Source organism: Python bivittatus, unplaced genomic scaffold, assembly GCF_059951505.1.
Source record: "Python bivittatus isolate LINGU-HERP-01145 unplaced genomic scaffold, Pbiv_v1 ctg000330_np1212, whole genome shotgun sequence".
NCBI lineage: Eukaryota > Metazoa > Chordata > Lepidosauria > Squamata > Pythonidae > Python > Python bivittatus.
The window spans coordinates 55,927,045-55,945,908 of record NW_028277058.1 but is presented as its reverse complement, the minus strand read 5'-3'; the positions used below and the strand labels follow the sequence as shown (position 1 = coordinate 55,945,908).

The 18,864-nt window shown below is 39.4% G+C and overlaps 1 protein-coding gene across 7 annotated transcripts in view; it reads right to left on the bottom strand.

Moving 5' to 3' along the window:
* The window catches only part of ABCC9 (ATP binding cassette subfamily C member 9), an 84,772-nt gene extending 66,133 nt beyond the window's left edge, over positions 1 to 18,639 (bottom strand). For 2 of the 7 annotated variants that reach the window (XM_088141354.1, XM_015889690.3), the window contains exons 1-9: positions 18,429 to 18,623; positions 13,525 to 13,691; positions 12,149 to 12,290; positions 10,307 to 10,428; positions 9,081 to 9,247; positions 8,235 to 8,477; positions 4,826 to 5,044; positions 3,495 to 3,653; positions 1,096 to 1,251 (exon numbers count right to left, since the gene is read on the bottom strand). In XM_088141354.1, the coding sequence (XP_087997480.1) occupies positions 1,096 to 1,251; positions 3,495 to 3,653; positions 4,826 to 5,044; positions 8,235 to 8,477; positions 9,081 to 9,247; positions 10,307 to 10,428; positions 12,149 to 12,290; positions 13,525 to 13,669 (1,353 nt within the window). In that variant the 5' untranslated portion in view covers positions 13,670 to 13,691; positions 18,429 to 18,623. Of the gene's footprint in view, positions 1 to 1,095; positions 1,252 to 3,494; positions 3,654 to 4,825; positions 5,045 to 8,234; positions 8,478 to 9,080; positions 9,248 to 10,306; positions 10,429 to 12,148; positions 12,291 to 13,524; positions 13,855 to 18,428 lie in introns of all 7 variants that reach the window. The other 5 variants (XM_088141358.1, XM_088141359.1, XM_088141355.1 and 2 more) reach the window with 5 other exon arrangements.
* Positions 18,640 to 18,864: the final 225 nt, after the last annotated feature.

Sequence of the window (18,864 nt, the reverse complement as noted above, 5' to 3'; positions counted from 1 at the left end):
TTTGGATTTGGCAGCCTATAAATCTAAATTAATTAATTAAATGAAACCACACGGGCATGTGTACCAAATCATCTGGAGATGAGCTCAACGCAATGGGTGCTTTATCATTTTGAATGCCCTGAAGGCAGGAGTTGAGGCTACCAACCCTGAGCTCTCCCATCCCATCAGAAGGAAGAGGAGGCTCCTCAAATGAAGCAAATTTTTATACCAAGATAAACAAAGGAGTCAGAACACTACCTAAAATCCCAAGCCTTATCTCTTCTTAAATAAATTACTACTGTGAGTTACTGGCATCAGATCTGATTTATTTCAGTTTATACAATAATCAGACTGAATTCCAAACCCACATATCAGTGAAATCAGATGAGGAATAGATATCATCAGCACATACTAGCATCTGCTCTGCCCGGTCCCCCCAATTTCATTAATGTTTTCAGAATTCCTGACAATGCAGGTAAGACAGTCTTAAGCCACAGTTTAAATAAGGAGGACATCTTTAGAGGATATCTCAAACATACATTTTACCAACAAGAGCGCAGACTATTACTAATCACCCAGGATTTTGGAATGAAACACAATTATTAATCACTTGTGACTTGATTGCACACAAATATATTACATGACTACATGTTATAGTTCCCAATGACCATCACACCATCCTGGTAAGTATTACAGTACAAGCTTCAACCATAAACAATGTACGTTAATTGAAGATTATGGGAATTGAAGTCCAAGAAAACCCCAGAGTACATTCCAAAGTTAATGTAATTTGTAGCATATTCCAGTGTTTCTCAACCTCAGCAACTTTAAGATGTGTGGACTTCAACTCACAGCATGCTGGCTGGTTGGGGAATTCTGGGAGATGAAATTCACCCATCTTAAAGTTGCTGAGGTTGAGAAACACTGGCTTATTCCACACTACCTGAGATAAAAATGAATGAATTGGCTGTACTTGCTGAATGTCCGTGAGGCTGGGGCTTTTTTTAAGGAGCTGAAATCCTTCAGTTTCAGTCATATGTTCTCTCCCCAAAACATTCAATCAAAATTAAATCTGTTGTCTCTTCTAAAGATTTGGCCCTTACTTCGATGCTCTACCTGAACGGGCATAGCCCACAAGTTGGGACACAGGAACAAGAACCACATAAGTTGGTTTGTTTCTATGGCAACCAGGTTATTGATCTGTCCCAATGTCATCTCTCCCATAGACAAATTGGATGTGGAAAGTCTCAGGATTTTGTTATAGATCATTGCCTAGGAAAAGAAGGGAGAAAAACACCAGTGAGTAGTAGAGATTTCAAGCATCAGAAATGACAACCAGTACACTCCTATCACAATGTAAGGGAGTCATCATGTGCACTGTAGTTCCACAGGGTAGCTATAGATTGAAAGGGCAGAACCTGAGGTCCCAGGACTATCCCTAACTCTTTTGATATGGCCCCCAGAGGCTTCTGAAAGTTGTTGCTGAATTATAATTTCTGATTAATATATTCAAAACAGAGAAAGTAATTGCATTAACTTTAATTTAATTTTCATTGCATTTGATTTTAACAAAATAAAATCAGATTTCGCTTTTATCTTGACTATGCATGGGTTTTTGTTTGTCCTTTTTGGAGGGCAGCTCCTGGCACACCATTTGAAGGCCTGGTGTGGTCTTCAGCCTGAAAAAAAGGAAGGCATTCTCCCATTAAAGAACTATGGAACTTGCAGAAAATTTGCAGTTAAGATCTTTTAGATTGCCAGAAGCCATTTATTATACAGTTCTGATCTCATTAGAGTACAGCTTTAGGACTGGGTTGTTTTAGATCTGTATTTCTCTGCACCTGGATAGCACAATTCACCCACTTTTCTTTTTCCTTCAGTAATAAAGGGCCATGTCATCTTGCTAGTGTAACGCTTTTGTGACTGATTTGCATAAAGACATAAAAATGCCCTGCTCAGTCGAGCCTAGGCCCATCTTAGTCCAGCATTACATTTCTCAGAGTGGCTACCAGATGCCTCTGAAGTGCTTGCATCCCCCTTTCCTGCACATGTTCCCTGCTACAAATGGTGGCCACAACCATGTGATCAAAGCTCCATCCCCTTTTATATGCATCAACCCATGTAAAAAAAGGGATGAGGTTCCAATCACATGGTTGTGACCACCATCTCGATTTTTTTGAAGCTCCACGGGGACACCCCTGATTGCTTTCAGTCCAGAGATAATGTTGCATCTTCAAGACTGATGGCCCTGAATAAACCTGCTCTCTATGAACATATCCAATTCCCCGCTCAAGCCATCCATCGTATCTGAAGTTAACGAATTTCACAGTTTAATTATGTACTGTTTGAAGAAGGACTTTCCTTTGTACTAAATCTTCTTCCAATCAGCTTTCCTGGATGACCTCTGATTGGAATGTTTTAAGAGGGAAAAACGTCTCCTTGTCCTCTTTCTCTATGACATCTATGCTTTTATAAACCTGGGTTATGTTCCCACTCGCTCACTTTCTTCTGAGCTAAATAATCAGCTTCTAGCTTTTTCTTCTAAGGAAGTTATTCAAGGGCCCTGATTTATTACATTCTTTGAAACTAAGATAGTACAGCATAAGCTTCCTAGAAATTGCCTTCTGTTTATGTATTCTAATAATAATAAAACCTATTTTGGAGGACCCAGATGTGAACTGTTTTGAGACTGGAGCCCCAGGGTAGACTGCAGTGGAACAGGTAAGCTCACACCTGTATTTATTATGTCCATTTATTATGTATTTATTATCAAAAGTCACCGCCTTACAACATCCAAATAAGTTGGTGATATCTGTCCAGCTAGCTGGAGGAAAATACATCAAGCTCTAGTTTAACGCATGTTGGAACCGTATGTTGGGACCGCTGCTCCTAGAAGATCATGCAGGCTGAAAATTCTGGGACTTATCTCTTAACCAATCTAGGAAGCATCACTTTGTGGAAGCCTGGTTTATATAGTGGTTCCATCTTCCAAATGTTGGATCTTCACACAACATAGCAGAAAGTATGGGTTGATATGATGAATAACCAGTTCTATCACCACTGCTGTCACATATCATGGTTACTAGAGTGTTCCTACTCAACACGTCATAAAATTAATTGAGTTTATTTAGTAGATTATTAGATGTACAATATATCCCACCTTTCATTCAGGAGCTCAAAATGGCCTATATCAGTATATAAAACACTTGACTGTAATCATGTTAACTCTATTTAATTTTAATTATACTGAAATATCAATTAATTCTTTTTTTTTTTTGTCCTGCCTTTTTCATTGTTATGTGGGCTGCAGCTCCTGAGATGCCAGTCAACAGCCAAGGTTGGGTCTCAGCCCAGAAAAGTTGCACACCCCTGGTATAAATAATTTTATCTGTCTTTTATCCTGCTCTAGCTTGTCATTCTCAAGAAAGATCAAATTAAGTAAAAGTGTGAAGAATTAAAATCCTTATTAAGACATTTCATAGCCTACAAGTGGGTGAAGTCAAGTCATTATTCACCAGTAAAGCTCCTCGTAGGTTGATGCCCGTTTCTATGGTAACATAATAGGAAGCCTGGAGAAATGTCCTCTGCAGGATAAGAGCTAGGAACAGGAGAACAGCCAGGACATAATTGGTTTTGAGGAAATCTCTTGAGGTGAGGAATGGCTCTGTAGTTATCTTTGGAGCAAAGAGAAAGAAACAACTTCAAAAACTTTGAGGGTACTAGCCCACCATGAAAGGAACAATTATGACCATCACATAAATAAAAAATCTGAATCAATTAGCAGGACAATCATGTATCTGTCTCTTCAGAACCCTGCTGAATTCAGCAGGACTTATTCTCAATTTAAGTAAGCTTAGGAATGCAACGAAATTCTGAATGCTCTTGCAGATGAATACAGGTAGTCCTCAACTTACGACCATTCATTTAACAACTATTTGAAGTTACGACAGCGATGAAAAAAGTGACTTATGACCGGTCCTTGCACTTATGACCATTGCAGTGTCCCTGTGGTCATGTGATCAAAATTCAGGCATTTGGCAACTGGCATGTATTTACAACTGTTGCAGCATCCCAGGGTCACGTGATTGCCATTTGCAACCTTCCCAGGGGGCTTATGACAAGCAAAGTCAATGGGGGAAGCCAGATTCACCTAATGACACATGATTCGCTTAACAACCACAGAGATTCACTTAATGACTGCAGCAAAAGGGGTTGTAAAATCGGGCATGACTCAATTAACAACCACATCACTTAGTGATGGAACCTCAGTCCCAGTTGTGGTCGTAAGTCAAGGACTACCTATTATAAAAGAGAAAACACACACACCCAGGGAGAAACTACAATGATGTAACATGGCCAATAGCAGGTGGGTCTGGAACATCTGGAGAGCAGGTTCTCCATCCCTGGATCAAAAAAGAAAAGACAAGCTTGTCCACACTTGGACCGTTGTGTGTTTTAGCCTGCTCTAAGAGGTATTTGATTTGTTCCTCCTATCCATGCTTCATTAAATGGCTGAAGCATAGCTACATTTCCAAATCCTAGCTCTTTGCTTCTCCAACAAACCTTTCACACAGGGATAAACAAAGCCTTTTCCCCAGGTGGAAAGAGAAAGATGTGCAGAGACAAGAAAAGATCTGCCATCGTTTGAAGGAAAAGCAGGTTAAGAACCTCAAGAGACAAATAAACAAATAAATTGTCTAGCCCAGTGTTTCTCAACCTAGGTCAGGGTTCCTCAAACTCAGCAACTTTAAGATGGGTGGACTTCAACTTCCAGAATTCCCCAGCCAGCCATGCTAGCCCATTACACTGGGCTAGCCCATCACAGCTGCCGGAAGGATTAACCTACCTCAGGCGTACCAGTAGTATTGCTGGATGTAGCGTTGCCCTGATCAGTGTAGTTTTGATGGAAACTGTCAACGATGCCAGAAATACAAAGTGGTCCAGCAAACCCCAAAAGGTCTGCTAAATAGCGGAACGTGCTGCTGAGGAGAATGGGACGCCCAAAAGCCCGATACATTGCTAACCAGATGGAAGGAGCACTGTTTGGATGGTCAGCCACTTTTTTCTGAAAAAAAAGTAGGGTGAATTAAAAAAAAATAGGTTTAATGATTAAAACAAACCAACAAAAAGTGAATGCCAAGGTTTTCTTTGAAAATCATTTGGTTCATATGAAATCAACCAGTTATAAGCAGGGTGCCATATAGGTGCTCTATAGGGGGCTGCCCTTGAAGACCATCCAGAAGCTGCAACTGGTCCAGAATGCAGCAGCATGCACAGTTTTGGGTGGTGTCATCTTAAATGCTGTCATCTGATGCTATCCGAAGGCTTGGAGGTGCATCTTTTCTGTAGCCACCCAGCCCCTTGGAATAGCTTCCTACCTGAGATTTGAGGGGCCCGTACCCTTTCAGCCTTCTAGAAGGCTGTGAAGATCTGGCTGTTCCCCCAAGCATAGGGCTAGGATGGGGGTTAAGTCAGAAGGCTTATAGTTCAGCTGGTCTGGCACTCGCTGGGAAGGGTTGTTTTGTTTTAGGCGGCCATGGAAGTTCTTTAAATAAATAAATAAATAATTGGTGCTGAATAACCTCTGTCCTGAATTAAAGGCCATTTAGGAGATACCTCAATTTCTTTCCCTGTCATGTTTTTCATCTTGGCTTTCACAGTGGAAGGGAGGATAGGAAAAGTATTAAAAAGAATGTGCCACGAGGTTTCTTTCCCTGCCCCACTGCTTAAAAACTTTTTTTTTTAATCTGGGAATGAAAGGGATGAAAACCTGGAGCTTGCCACATGCATGCTATGGAAAGAAAACCCTCTCAATTTATTTTAAACACAATTTTGTGGAAAGGAATACTGCCAGTTTCAAGCTGAACCTCTTTTCCTGAAGTATAACAAAAGACCTTGGGGGGAAAAGCAGATCCTTAACTTCTCCATTGGGACAGAATATACTCAAAGTGTTTTCTGCCCCATTTCAGATAGGAGCAATTTGACTGAATCTAGTTATGAGTTGGCTATGCAGAATTCAAGTGTGTCAGATTCCTGAGTCTATAATGCCAGCATAAACAAGTGGATCAACAGCTTCTTGTGTCACCAGCTGAAATGGTGGTCACCCAGCAGAATTGTCCTAAATCTACCCATATTTTACATCTGAAGATTAGAAGAGTTACCCATCAGGCTTGCTGAGCATCACTTTAGCCTAGCTCTGGAAATAAAGTTACATCAGGGCACTTTGGGAAATTAAAAGCAAAGTATTCTGGAGAGAAAGCACTGGAATAAAATTAGGCCCAGTGTTGGTATTAGGGAACCAACCCAATCTCACAGTAATGCAGAAAGGGTGAAAGAATAAAAATGTGTTACTATTCATATTACTGAAGACGAAAAATGTCCAGCATTAATGATAACATTGTTTTCCTCCACTCTTTTCCTACCCAGGTAAAAAAACAGAAAAGCATTTCAGAGAAGTCTTTGCCAAGTTCCTGGTGGATATATTGGGTGACAACTTCCATTAACCTCAGCCAAATAGCCTTTCACAGCTACATACATTGAGAGGGCAATTTTCCAAGGAACTTGGGTGTTTGTGTGGCAGAAAATCCGATTCTTTTGTCATCCTTGCCAAGTAATATTGTACTAAAGCATGTATGTTTTGCTATGTTATTTCCTCCCCCTCCCCTTTGAATTGTGGAAATCTAGAAGAAGCTGGTTTTAAAAATGCGGTGAGCTGGAGACGCAAGAAGCTGGAGACATCCCGCTGAAGAATATGGCTGCCTTTGAAAATTATCCTGAAGATTAGCAGCTGCTTGGAAAGAGCTGTTTTCTGCTTAACGTTTTGTAATTTCACTCTCCTTTCCTATCCAATTAACTCTTCCCCTCATCTCATCACTGTTTTCTTCCGCATTTTACTTTCCCTCTCTTCCTACTGCAGTTACTTATTCCTTTTGTCTCATCTTCATCCTGCTGTACTTTTCTTCTTTTGGGCTGCTTCTGCTAGAGGGAAGGAATGTGAGTTTGTGTATGTCTGTGTTACACTTCTATGTTTCTATGATTATATCCACCCGTCCCATCCAGTCAGGCAGAGAGGGTATGCTGCGGACCCCGTTGATGAAAGAATGGCGACTGGCAGGGTCCAGAAAGAGAGCCTGCTCTGCCGTGGCCCTGCCCTATGAAATACTCTCCCCCCAGAGGTGAGACAGGCCCCAACATTCTTGTCCTTCTGGAAAGCAGTCAAGACCTGGCTCTGCCAACTGGCATGGGGTGGAAAAAGGGGCCACCAACCCTTGGGGGTGGCTAGCAGCTTGAAGATGTTCCCATATGTAAACATCTTACTGATCATCAACATCTTGGAAGATATTATTATTTGTGTGTTTGGTTTTATTCTATTTTTACTGTATTTTTATATTGTTTTTATTGTATTGTAATTAATATTTATTGTTGTATTGTGAACCACCCAGTCACTTTTTCGTGAGATACGCAGTATCTAAATTGAGAGAGAGAGAGAGAGAGAGAAGAATGGGTTGTATGTGTGTGAGCAGACAATAGCTGATATATGCAGACGGAGATCATTTTAATCAGTAGTTATTTATACACACATACACAGAGACAAATATTGTCCTGATCTTGCCATTTTCTTGGAATATGGTTTCTGCAGATATATGTAAAACTTTCACTTTTACAGACTTTGATTCAGTAGCCATTGGAAGTAACAGACAAAATCTGAATTTCAGACAATAGCAGAATTTACTTCCATAAATAATATGTACTGATTGAAGAATCATTCTGGAGCATATTCATACAGATAATATCCAATGCATACACTATGTACATTTTCTGCATGCATAAAATTGTGTCCACCATTAAATGGATACTTAACTCTAATGGACCCCTTATTCTTCCATTAGTTCATTAAACTGAGCACTTACTACATCTATAAGTACAAATATCTACAGGTATGTCACATGCACACAGGTAGTGTTTTGAAGACCAATTTCTGCTAATATTGGCAAATATAAAGGTGGGAAACTTTGTTCAGGATTTTGGTCTGTGTTTGTAACTTTTTCTACTCTTTTTTGGGGAGGGTGGGCATTTAAACTCAGGGTTGTTTCTGTGTTTGGTAAATAAAATGGATGCTACTGAAGATTGGCTGCCTTTTTGTGCCTGGTGGTGAAGGTGAATTTGAAAACCGAAAACAGATTCTGGAAGAATGTGATTGGAAAGCCAGCATCCTCGATTTAGAATGAAAATAATTATTCAACTCAAGGCATTACCTTTTGCTCCTCATAGGCATCTTTCAAGCAGACGTAGTTAGTAAGCGCCCTCATTGCAATGGGCAGTTTCCCAATCGCCTTCAGATCGATGGGTTTTTTGTGAGCTGATATAATCAGGGTGTTCATCCACCAATAGGTTGCCTTCGACAGCAAGTTGACAAAGGGCTGAAGAAACCTCACACCCAGATCCTGGAGGTCTTCAGGCGGCTTTACTTTTTGAGGGCTTGAGAAAAATACATACCTCTGGGGATAAGACAGAGAACATGCTGTGTTCATAATCAGCCAGCAAGCAGAAAAGGTATTGTGCTACTTGAGAGAAAGCAGCACATGGCACTCACCTCCACTCGGATAAAGGTGCTCAGCACCCAAAGACAGCCAGGTTATCTTGGTACCTCAACCAATGTAATATTTTTTTTAAAAAAACTAAATAACTAGTAGTTTGCTACCCAGGGTGACTGTCTTATGTCTGGTCAAAAGCTCATGTAAGCAGTGCAAGAGTTGGGTTGTAACAGAGGATCCAAACAAAGTAAGTGCTAAGGAACTGGGAAGGTGGGGGTTATGCCCTGTCCAATGCACCACTAATTGTTTTCTGTGTGATAGTTTAAAATAAAAGATGAATACCCCAAAATCTGAAAAACAGAACAGATGGCTTTTAGCAAGGGCTAAATCAACCATCTTCAACTGGCATTCTCCAGACTCCAAAACCCAGAATTCCCAGCCAGGACAGGACATTATAGCCAAAACACATCTAAAGCATGTCAGTTGGGAATGACTGGATTAAACTCCTCCACTTGCCAGTGGTTTATGCATGATATTGAGGAACAATACATCTCGAGATGTTCTTACCCGAATGCGTATCACGTTGATCTCCACAGCCATTAGCAACCCATAAAGCACCACCATCGTCCCAGTGATGCAGAAGCGTAGCTGACCAAAATAGATCTCGTCCTGGCAATATCTGACCAGCTTGATAGTTTTGGTGACAAAGGCCATGATCCAGTACAAAAAAAGAGCTGTGGTATCAAAAGAAATACATAGCCCTCAATTCCATGCATGCAACATTTAATCAAGCAAGTAAATATGCCAGAATCCAAAGAAGATTGAACTGGGAAAAAGTAGATTGTTGGAAAGCAGTAGAGAGGACTGCAAACAGCTGGCAAATAATAAAATACTTCATCTTGGAGAAACTTGGATTTGTTTCCTAAATCTACAAGTAACTCCTGTGAGCTCAGAATGGTTTATGGAATGGAACTTGCAGAGTGCTGTCCCACTTCTTCCACTCCCATGGACCTTTGCACCAGAAAATTTCATTATATCACCCCCCTCTCCCATTGTCTAGACAGGCAGCAGTAAGCATGGTTTGACCATTCAGTCAGAGTTTGGGAGGTGTTTTCCATGTTGCCAGCCCTTATCAGTGAGTTCTTAATGAACTGATTGATTGATTGACTGATTGATTATATGCCATCAAGTTGTTGTTGACTCTTAGTGACCACATAGATAGATTTTCTCCATGATCTATCCCTAACCTGTTCTTTCAGATCTCCAAATGGTGCATTCATCACAACTGTAACTGAGTCCATCCACCTTGCTGCTGGTCATCCTCTTCTCTTCCCTTCCACCTTTCCCAGCATTAGAGCCTTCTCCAGAGAGCATAATGTGTCCGAAGTAGGATAATTTGAGCCTGGTTCTTAATGCTTATTTTTTTCAGACACTCTTTCTCTCTAGCTCTTTTTCTTGGAGGACTAGGCAAGGCAGAATGGGTCAACTGATTGGGTTTTGAGTTTCCATGATACAGGATGGCATTAATTTAACCCATTGCATGACTGAATTTATTTTGGGTCAAGTTGATCTCTCCTTATGAATTAGTTAACTGGGTTAATTAACCCCTTTTTGGTATTTTCATAACACACTAACCTCCACGCTGATCCAGTCAAGCATGAAACAGGCCCTATAACTTTTCCAATCACTCACTTAAATGTGTTGTGGAACAAATACTTCTTCCCCTGCTTTAGCAGAACAGTCATAGGACTGACATTTTTTTAATGTAGATATTTTTAAAATGAAGTACTTACCCAGAAGTAATTTTGGAAAATTGGATGTCTCAATATTGTGGTAATATACTATGGAAGTTGTAGCTGCTACAAAACCCATTATAGCAGGCAGGAAGAGGTGTAGATGGCGAGTCTGCAATTTTCTGTAAAGGAACCAAGGTTGATGTCAGAATCATGGCTGTATTTCAATGCAGAGTTGCTCAAGAAATGGACTAGAAACATCTCATTCAAAACTTACTTCTGTGCTGCGTTTGTAGACAAGTCTTGGCCTTCAACATCTCCTAAGGCAATATTAAGACACTTATAGTGGCCAACTTCACAGCAACAGTTTAAATAACCTTAGCTCTAGTCTCCTCTGCCAATTCAGAAGGGCCTCCAGGCAAAGTTATGGTTAGGATAAGTTAGGCTTACTTTGTTAAACTAATGGATTTTATTGCTAATCCAGCCAGCCTCTTGGGCAAGTTTTCCTGATCATATTTGCCTTTGCAAGCAATGAACCCAAGGATATGGTATGTGGAAGAATCTGCTCTGACCCACAACAGAGAAGTACACAGGGTTCTGTTTGCTATAACTCACATCAGTCTTCCCTATTCAACTGGGAATTTTAAGAGTTGCATCCCACATATCTGGAGGGCTGCAGTAAATATAGTCATTGTTTTGCAGGGATGATTAATAATGAAATCATATTTTGTCTTTGTGAATACAGCATAAATGCAAAACCCCCCCCCCAAAAGTTCCCAGAGTCACATTTTTGATCATGTGATCAAATTTGAACAAGAAATAAAATCACAGTAGAGCCCTGTACAAATGAGAAGGCAAAATTCTCAATCCTCACAGCATCCTTAACTCAGTTACTGTGTTAACCTATCTTCTGCGTTTGTACAAACATTGAATCAAACAGGCTGAGACTAATGTAAGAGACTAATACACTCATACACATACCCACATACACAAAAGTTAATCAAACTTAGCAAGCCCTGAAAATGCAGCTGCTCAGTCCTTAACCTGGTTAAGTGAGCTAATGAAATGCAACTGATGGGTTTCCCCCCAGCTCACCCCATCTTTAACCATTTTCTGTTAGAATGGCAAAAATTTGAGTTCAAAAATGGTTTTAAAAATCACCAGTTGAAATGGTGTGCTAATAGAAAGTGTTTGAGGACTTAAATGTATTCTGTTTGTAGGAAGAAGGATATTTGTCAGGCAGCACAAAAAATATATCACACCTTGGTTGGCAGTTTCACCTTGTGGTTAACTTCAACAAGTGGAGAGCTCTTACAATGGCTGTACTGAGCTGATGTAGAATGAATTCTGCTGCTGATCATGGTTTTATGTTTTTTTAATTGATTGTGGGCAGTTTTTACATGTTGGTATATTGGTTTTTAAATTGTTTTTTATTGTTTTTATCTGTTATGAGCTGCCCAGAGTCACTTAGATGACATGGGTGGCCATAAAAATCGAATGAATAAATAAATAAATAAACAAACAAACAAATAAAACTAAAATTCAGCATCAGGATTATGCAGTGCTTTGGTTTCAAAGGCAAAAAGATGCATGCAGACACTCGACTGTACCTGTCTGCGACTTTTTAAGTTAGCTGCCTCTTTTCTCAGGGCCCTTCACGGCTGCAGCACAATCCTGGGAAAAACACATATTTGGCTTTGGGAACTGCCAGTATATGGTATTTGTGCACCCTGGATGCACCCTTTTTGCCTTTGAATCTAAAATCTATTAAATATAAGACACGGCATTTTTGGAAGATGCTTTTGAAAGGATAAAGTAGCTCTGTGGAAAAGGTTTGCAGTCCATGACCAATCTTGGGCCCCACCATCAGCTGGGCTTCTTGTCTCCTTCCCCAGTACTTACGCATCTGAAACAATGCCCTCGCCGATTTCACACACATGGACAAAGAGGAGAGTGAACGTCAAGATCCATCGCAGATTGTGTCCAGGGAAGTGTAGCCATGTGTTGTGATGGATCTGGACTTTGGAGCTTTGACTTCCCCATCCTAAAATAAAGAATCCAGTTCAAGAGTCATGGAAAGGCAGTGCTTGAAGCACAAGAGCAAAATAATGCAGGTATATCTCAGATGGGTTGGCATATCCCAGGAAACTCCCATTATTCTCTTTTTTCCTTTTTGTTTTCCATCTGAATCTCAGTATGCACATTTTTAGTTCTACCTAGACTCTTTTTCTGGATTTGTTTCAGAAGTGTCTGCGGAATCCCGCATGGCAAAGGTGACATTGCACCATCATGACCCGTGATTCCCCCTTTGGCGCATACGAGCAGCATCAGGACCCATATACAAAAGGGGAGGAGCTTGCATCGTGTCAGTGGATGCTACTTTCAGGATCTGGCCCCTCTTGAACCTCCCTGCAGACACCTGTTTTGCTCCTTTAAGCTGCTTTAAAATCTTTCTTCTGTTATGCCTGCTGATACTGCCTTCTTGTTTCTAATTTGGCTTGCTTGGGCTCTGCTTCTGTTGACATCATATGCATTTGTTCTTCAGGAAGAAAAAATAATTAAAATGCAGCATTCTGCATTTCAGAATCTGGGTCAATGTGATGATGAATTCTGGTGTGTTGGCGTTAAAACAGTGATTGAGCATCATTCTGTGAACTGTTCAAAAGCTCAAGACAGGGTGGATGGGGAAATTAATTTGGATTGCATCTGTCTGCAGGATCCACTAATTTACAATTCTAAATCTATATAGGACCCTGAATACATTTATGAATAGACAACACATACCTGTATACTTTAGAATTTGGGGATATAGTTAAACAATTAAAAAAATGTACCCAAAAGGATCAAGAGAAAATGCTTGTAAAAATGTGCATATTAGCAAAAAAGTGCTAAAAATGCATTGTATTTGAGAAAAAACTGCAAGCAAATGGTATGTATACAAACAATCAAACAAAAGTTCATAGATTAGGAGAAATGTGTAGAATTTTTCAACTAACCTTTTCTTTTTTAACAAATTCATAAACTGACATGGATATGGAATTAAACAAATGTAAGAATTAAAAAGAAATGGGAAATGGAAGGAAACTGTGATGGATGGATGGATGGATGGATGGATGGATGGATGGATGGATGGGAAGGAAGGAAGGAAGGAAGGAAGGAAGGAAGGAAGGAAGGAAGGAAGGAAGGAAGGAAGGAAAGAAGGTTGGTTTATTTGTTATCAGGACTAAACTATGCAGACTGTAATAGGATTGGAAGAAGCAGGCTGTGGCATTACTCACCAATAAACAATATAGGAAATGTGATGAATAAGAGGAACACATGAGGTACCAAATTGAGGGCATCCAGAAAACAGACATTTCTTACGAATCCAGCACTAATGTTGTAAGCAGAAGGGTTGTCGTTGCCACAAAATGCAATTTTCATTGCTTCCTCTGGAACAACTGCACTGTTGCAAAGCAAAGCAAACCTTTACCATGCAATGAGAGAAAGGTTCACAGTTATACCACGAGCGAGTCACGTATTGAATTGTATTTTGTATTTGTTGCCTATACATCCCAAATTTCCTTCAAGGTACTCAAGGGCGTGTTCCCAGTACTCCTCTTCCTGTTCTGAAAGATAGGAGGGGCCGAGTGATAACCACGAATCCACATTCACACACTAAGCTTCCTTGCTGACTGTGAATTTGAACCTGGGCCTCTCAACCACTACTTGTACAACTGGATGGAGTAGCTCTTGTGATCAACAGAACAAAGCCTACAGTACATGAAACTTTTTTTCCTGCTACCATTGCCTTCAAGTCACTCTTGATTCTTGGTGACTATCTGGACAAGTCCCTCCAGTTTTCTTGGCAACATTTTTCTTTCTTTTTTTTAATAATAATTTTTATTAAAGTTTAAAAATACAAAATAAAAACTAACACAAACTAAGAAAAATAGAAAAAGAAAAAAAGAAAAAGTGCAGGGAAAAAGAAAAAGAAAACATAAAGAAAAAAGTTGTATAAATAAATGACTTTCCCTTCATCAAGATGAGTACAAACCATTTCACTAACTTATCACTTTCTCTGACATTTCTACAAAAGATCTCTTCTTCCCATATCTCATTTCTTATCTATAAACAAATAATAAAGCCTCATCATTCAGTCCTAATCAGCAAAAGTTCATTACCAGAAATAAGGAAATATATATTTTAATCTTTATCAAATAAATCAGTTTCATATTCCTTCATTTCCTTTTAACACAGTAACATATCACTTTCTCTAAAAATACAATAAAAAATTCTTCTTCCCATATCTTATACTTTACCTATAAACAAAGCTTTAAAGCCTCGTCATTCAAACCTAGTCAAGAAAAATCCATTCAGAGCTACCAGAAACAACATATATATTTTAACCTTGATCAAATAAACCCACTTTGTATTTCTTCTATTTACTTTTAAGAATCTTGATCTTTAATCCCTTCAAATAGTGTCCCACAAGTTGATTTCTTATCATTTTCTCTTTGTCTCCTCTCAGAAGCTCCTTTACAAGTTTAACATGTCTCTTTTGTAAAACCAAGAAAGTTTCAAAGCCACTCTTCTGATCTATTATTTGTATGTCTCCTTTAATTATTAGGACATCAGCCGGTTTCATTTGTAAATCCAGTGTTACATCATTTTCCATCATTCTTGTAGCCTGACATTTTAAAATCCATTTTGAGATCCACATTCAGATCAGCCTCAGTCTCTGTTTTATCCAGTAAAATCTGCTCCTCTTCCATAACTTCTTTTGAATCCATTTTTATAATAGCAGACAATCTTAAGAGTAATTTCTGAGTGCACTGTTCCCAAATACCCTTGAATTCTTCCAAATAATATTGGAAGACAAATAATATTGCTCCATTCTTTATTAATGGGTCTATTCTCCTTTAATTATAATTTTTAGTTCTTTCTGGTTCCCTCTAGTCAACCTTCAAAGTCCCCTCTTATCATGGTTTTTTTTCCCCTAATCAACAACACTTTTCCACAGGAAGTTTTCTTACAGTTAGTTTCAAAATCTTCACATGTATTTTTTGTAAAATTGTAAATATCCCACAGGTAATAGTCTTGTAATTAAATTCAAAATCTTATTTCAAGTACAGCTGGCCCCTTAATACATTTATAATTTTCCAAAATCAATGTTCTAGTCACCCTTTTGCCATTTATTCCAATTTTTTTTAAGTCCTTAAACTTGCATGAAACTTATTTCATCAAGGATAGCAGGAAACTCACCCAGCGTAATGAATCTTGCCCTTCTGAGGGCTCTTAATATCCAAAAAGCCATTAACAAGCAATTTCCTAAAGTGGTTAAAAAAAGAAGTATGCGAACCCAGGGTCCTTTTGAATGTGCCGAACCACGGCTTAGGTAAAATGACCTTCCCCTGGCTCCCAGTGCTCTAAAACCTACTAGAGACCACTGTATGGAGCGCTTGTGGGTGATCCTGGTCCTCTCCTTGCTCCAGAGAGAAATTCTGAGGAGCCAATCCATTCACTGGCTTCTCTTTCCACCACAGTCATCTTCAGTCCATCATTGCTTCCCCGGAAGTTCTTCGCAGCATTTTTCAAAAGTGCCCTTGCCTTCTTTTTCCTGAGGCTGAGACAAGTGACTGGCCCAAAGTCACCCAGCTATTTTTGTGCCTAAGGCAGGACTAGAAGCCCAAATGGACATCTTCCAGATGTGTGGACTTCAACTCCCAGCATTCCCTAGCCATGGGGTCATTGTTGAGAATTTGGGACACATCTGGAAGTTGTCCAGGTAGGGAAACCCTACGTATCCCCAACCCCCCCATCCCTATTTTAATAGCATTAGAAGGTAGTCCTCTAATTTGCTCTTTCCAAACATATTTCTTAGAAATGAAAACAGCAGCTAGAATAGACAAGCCACATATCAACTGCAGAATAGGTAGCTTTGGACTACAATTCTGGCAAGAACTTGTTGGTTAGGGTGATGGGAATTGAAGTCAAAACTTCTAGAGAGCCAAGTTGTTTATTTCAGGTCCTCCAGTTCCTTTTACTTTTGAGGAAACAATCAGTTCCTATTTCCCGAGGCCTTTATTCCAGGATAGTGACATTTCTACTCAAAAAGAAAAAAATGAATTTTAAGCAATAAATTGCTCAAAATGCAAGGGCAAGGACAGAAATAGGAGGAAATTCCCCAATACGTTGTTTGCCTTCTCTAGGGTCAGTTCTTTCCATTTTCTAGTTCATACTTGCCAATAAATTTCACTGCTCCGCTTTTCCTTTTTTTTAATCAGATTTTTTTTCCATTTAGAGTCTGCCGGAGGGGGGGGCAGGGTTGAGAAAAAGAAGGAGGGACGGACACTTTTTTTTTTAATAATTAAATTTTAAACTAGATATGACTGAGGTTTTCGCACTCACAAGAACTTCCCTGGGACTTGTGCAGACAAAGCAAAAAACAAAACAAAACCAAACCTGGATCGATTTTTGACAGAGTTCCCACTCTGCTGTCTGAAATGGTTCAAGTGTTTTTTTTTTAATTGTTGCTCCCCTCTAAGATGCTCATAATCCCCTGAGGTATCCTGACCCACAGTTTGAGAACCCTGCCTTAATGTACCATAGAAGCCCAACCCATTGTAGCTCATTCAATAAGCCATGATTAAGAGAAGTATGGTTTAGCCCAGGGTTCCTCAACCTTGGCAACTTCAAGACGGGTGGACTTCAACTCCTTGCTGGCTGGGGAATTCTGGGAGCTTAGCCCATTGTAGTAAATCAAATCTGTGACCATTAACCAGAGCCAAAACCTGCCTAACCATCCACTTTAACTGTATGTGTTTTACTTGATAAAAGCTCCAAACTCTTTATGCAACCACACAGATAATCAATTATAAATAGGAGAGTTAGTTTCATATTTCTAAATAACTTAGTGACAACAAGGAAGATTGTATTCTCACGCACAGTTAGGGGAGGAAATATAACCTAGCATAATGGAAATTATTTTTACATAAAGAACACTGCACAGTTAAATTCTATAACAAATACATATCTTTGAGTATGATATATCATTGCTTCCTTTTTTAATTTCCTAATGTCAATGCTTTTTTTACTATTTACTTTCTTCGATCCACCTCTACAAAATCGTCCTTATCTGTGGCAGCTTAAATAATATTTCTCAGCTTAATGAAGCATTTCCTAGATAAATAATTTCATATCTGTTACATACTACTTGTTCTTTATTTTCTGTTTCTTTTTTAAACCTTATGTGATTTATTTATACTTGAAAGTTCTCGATAATATTCCAGGCACAAGTATCATAAACTATTCTTATCTGTTCTGCCAAAAAGTATTGACAGTTTATCTTCAATGGACTGGAGAGCTGAGTTGGATATAAATGAATTATACCTGCAATCAAGTGGACAACTCAACTTTTTTGCCCTTTCGCAGATTTTTCTGGTGCTTGGATCACGTTCCTCAGACATAAATGACTGAGGTCGTGATCCTGCTGAAATACAGGGTTTCTTTCCTTATTCTGCTTTCAATGAGAGAGGCTACATATGTATCAGAGAATTTTCATGGAATTGCAATCCAATCTCTATTCACTAAGGAGTACGTAAATGGGCAATACTTTGAAGCAAACATGCTTAAGGTTGGTTTTCGCTTCTGTTACAGGCTCTGTGCTGCACACATGTATGCACAGCCACAGAAACATACGCATAAACAAAGAGAGAAACAAATTACGCTTCTGAAGGACATGCTCAGAAAAAATACAGAATCATAACAATCATATTTTGCTTAGCAATACATTCACTTTAATCGGAAAAGAAATATTTGCAATATAGAAATTCCCCCCTTTGTTCTTTCTCGCTCCCTTGTTACTTTTCTAAAGTCACTTGCTCAGTTCTTAATGCTTTCATGGTATATTGTCTTCTGACTTTATAGCAGAACTTCACATCCCAGGAGTGAAAAGTTATGATGGTAAGAGGAAGGAAGAAAAGCAGATTGCCGCTCCCCCCCAACCTAACAAAGAAGGATGGCACAGACCTTCTATGAGCTGGCAAAGAAATTGTTTAAGCAATTTCCCCACGTCCAACTCTGAAGAAGTACAAAGATGGAGGGAGAGAATACTTTGCTCCAAAAGAGACAAGGGAAAAGAGGAAAAGATTTAGTAAGGATGGCCTTTTGAAGCTCAGAGAAGACTGTAAGAGTGCCTTACCTTCATAAACATCCAAACACACTCTGACACCAAATGCCAAGCGCCCTTTTTCCTGGCGTGGCCAATATCATTCAGACGACAGAGACTGCTCCACCAGAAGAAGCCGGCCCAGATTATTTTTAGGCAGGTGATGAGAAGATCAGCTGCTGCCTCCTATCGGGTTTCTGGAGTGTACAGATTCTTCTTCTTGCTTTTTTCATCCGTGCACTCCCGAGAACAGGAAACTGGGAAGAGTTTTCCCAAACAATTATTTATTTAAATTACTGCTGTGTAAAAATTCCCTTGTTTCTCCACTAAAATGTACTCAGGGCAGCTAAAAACAAAACAGGGCTTTTCAAGCGCTTTGTTCCTACAGGCAGAGGTGGGACTTCCCGCTCTTTCGTACCTGATAAATACTCAGCTAATATTGATGGGGAAAGAAGTCAAGAACTGGTCC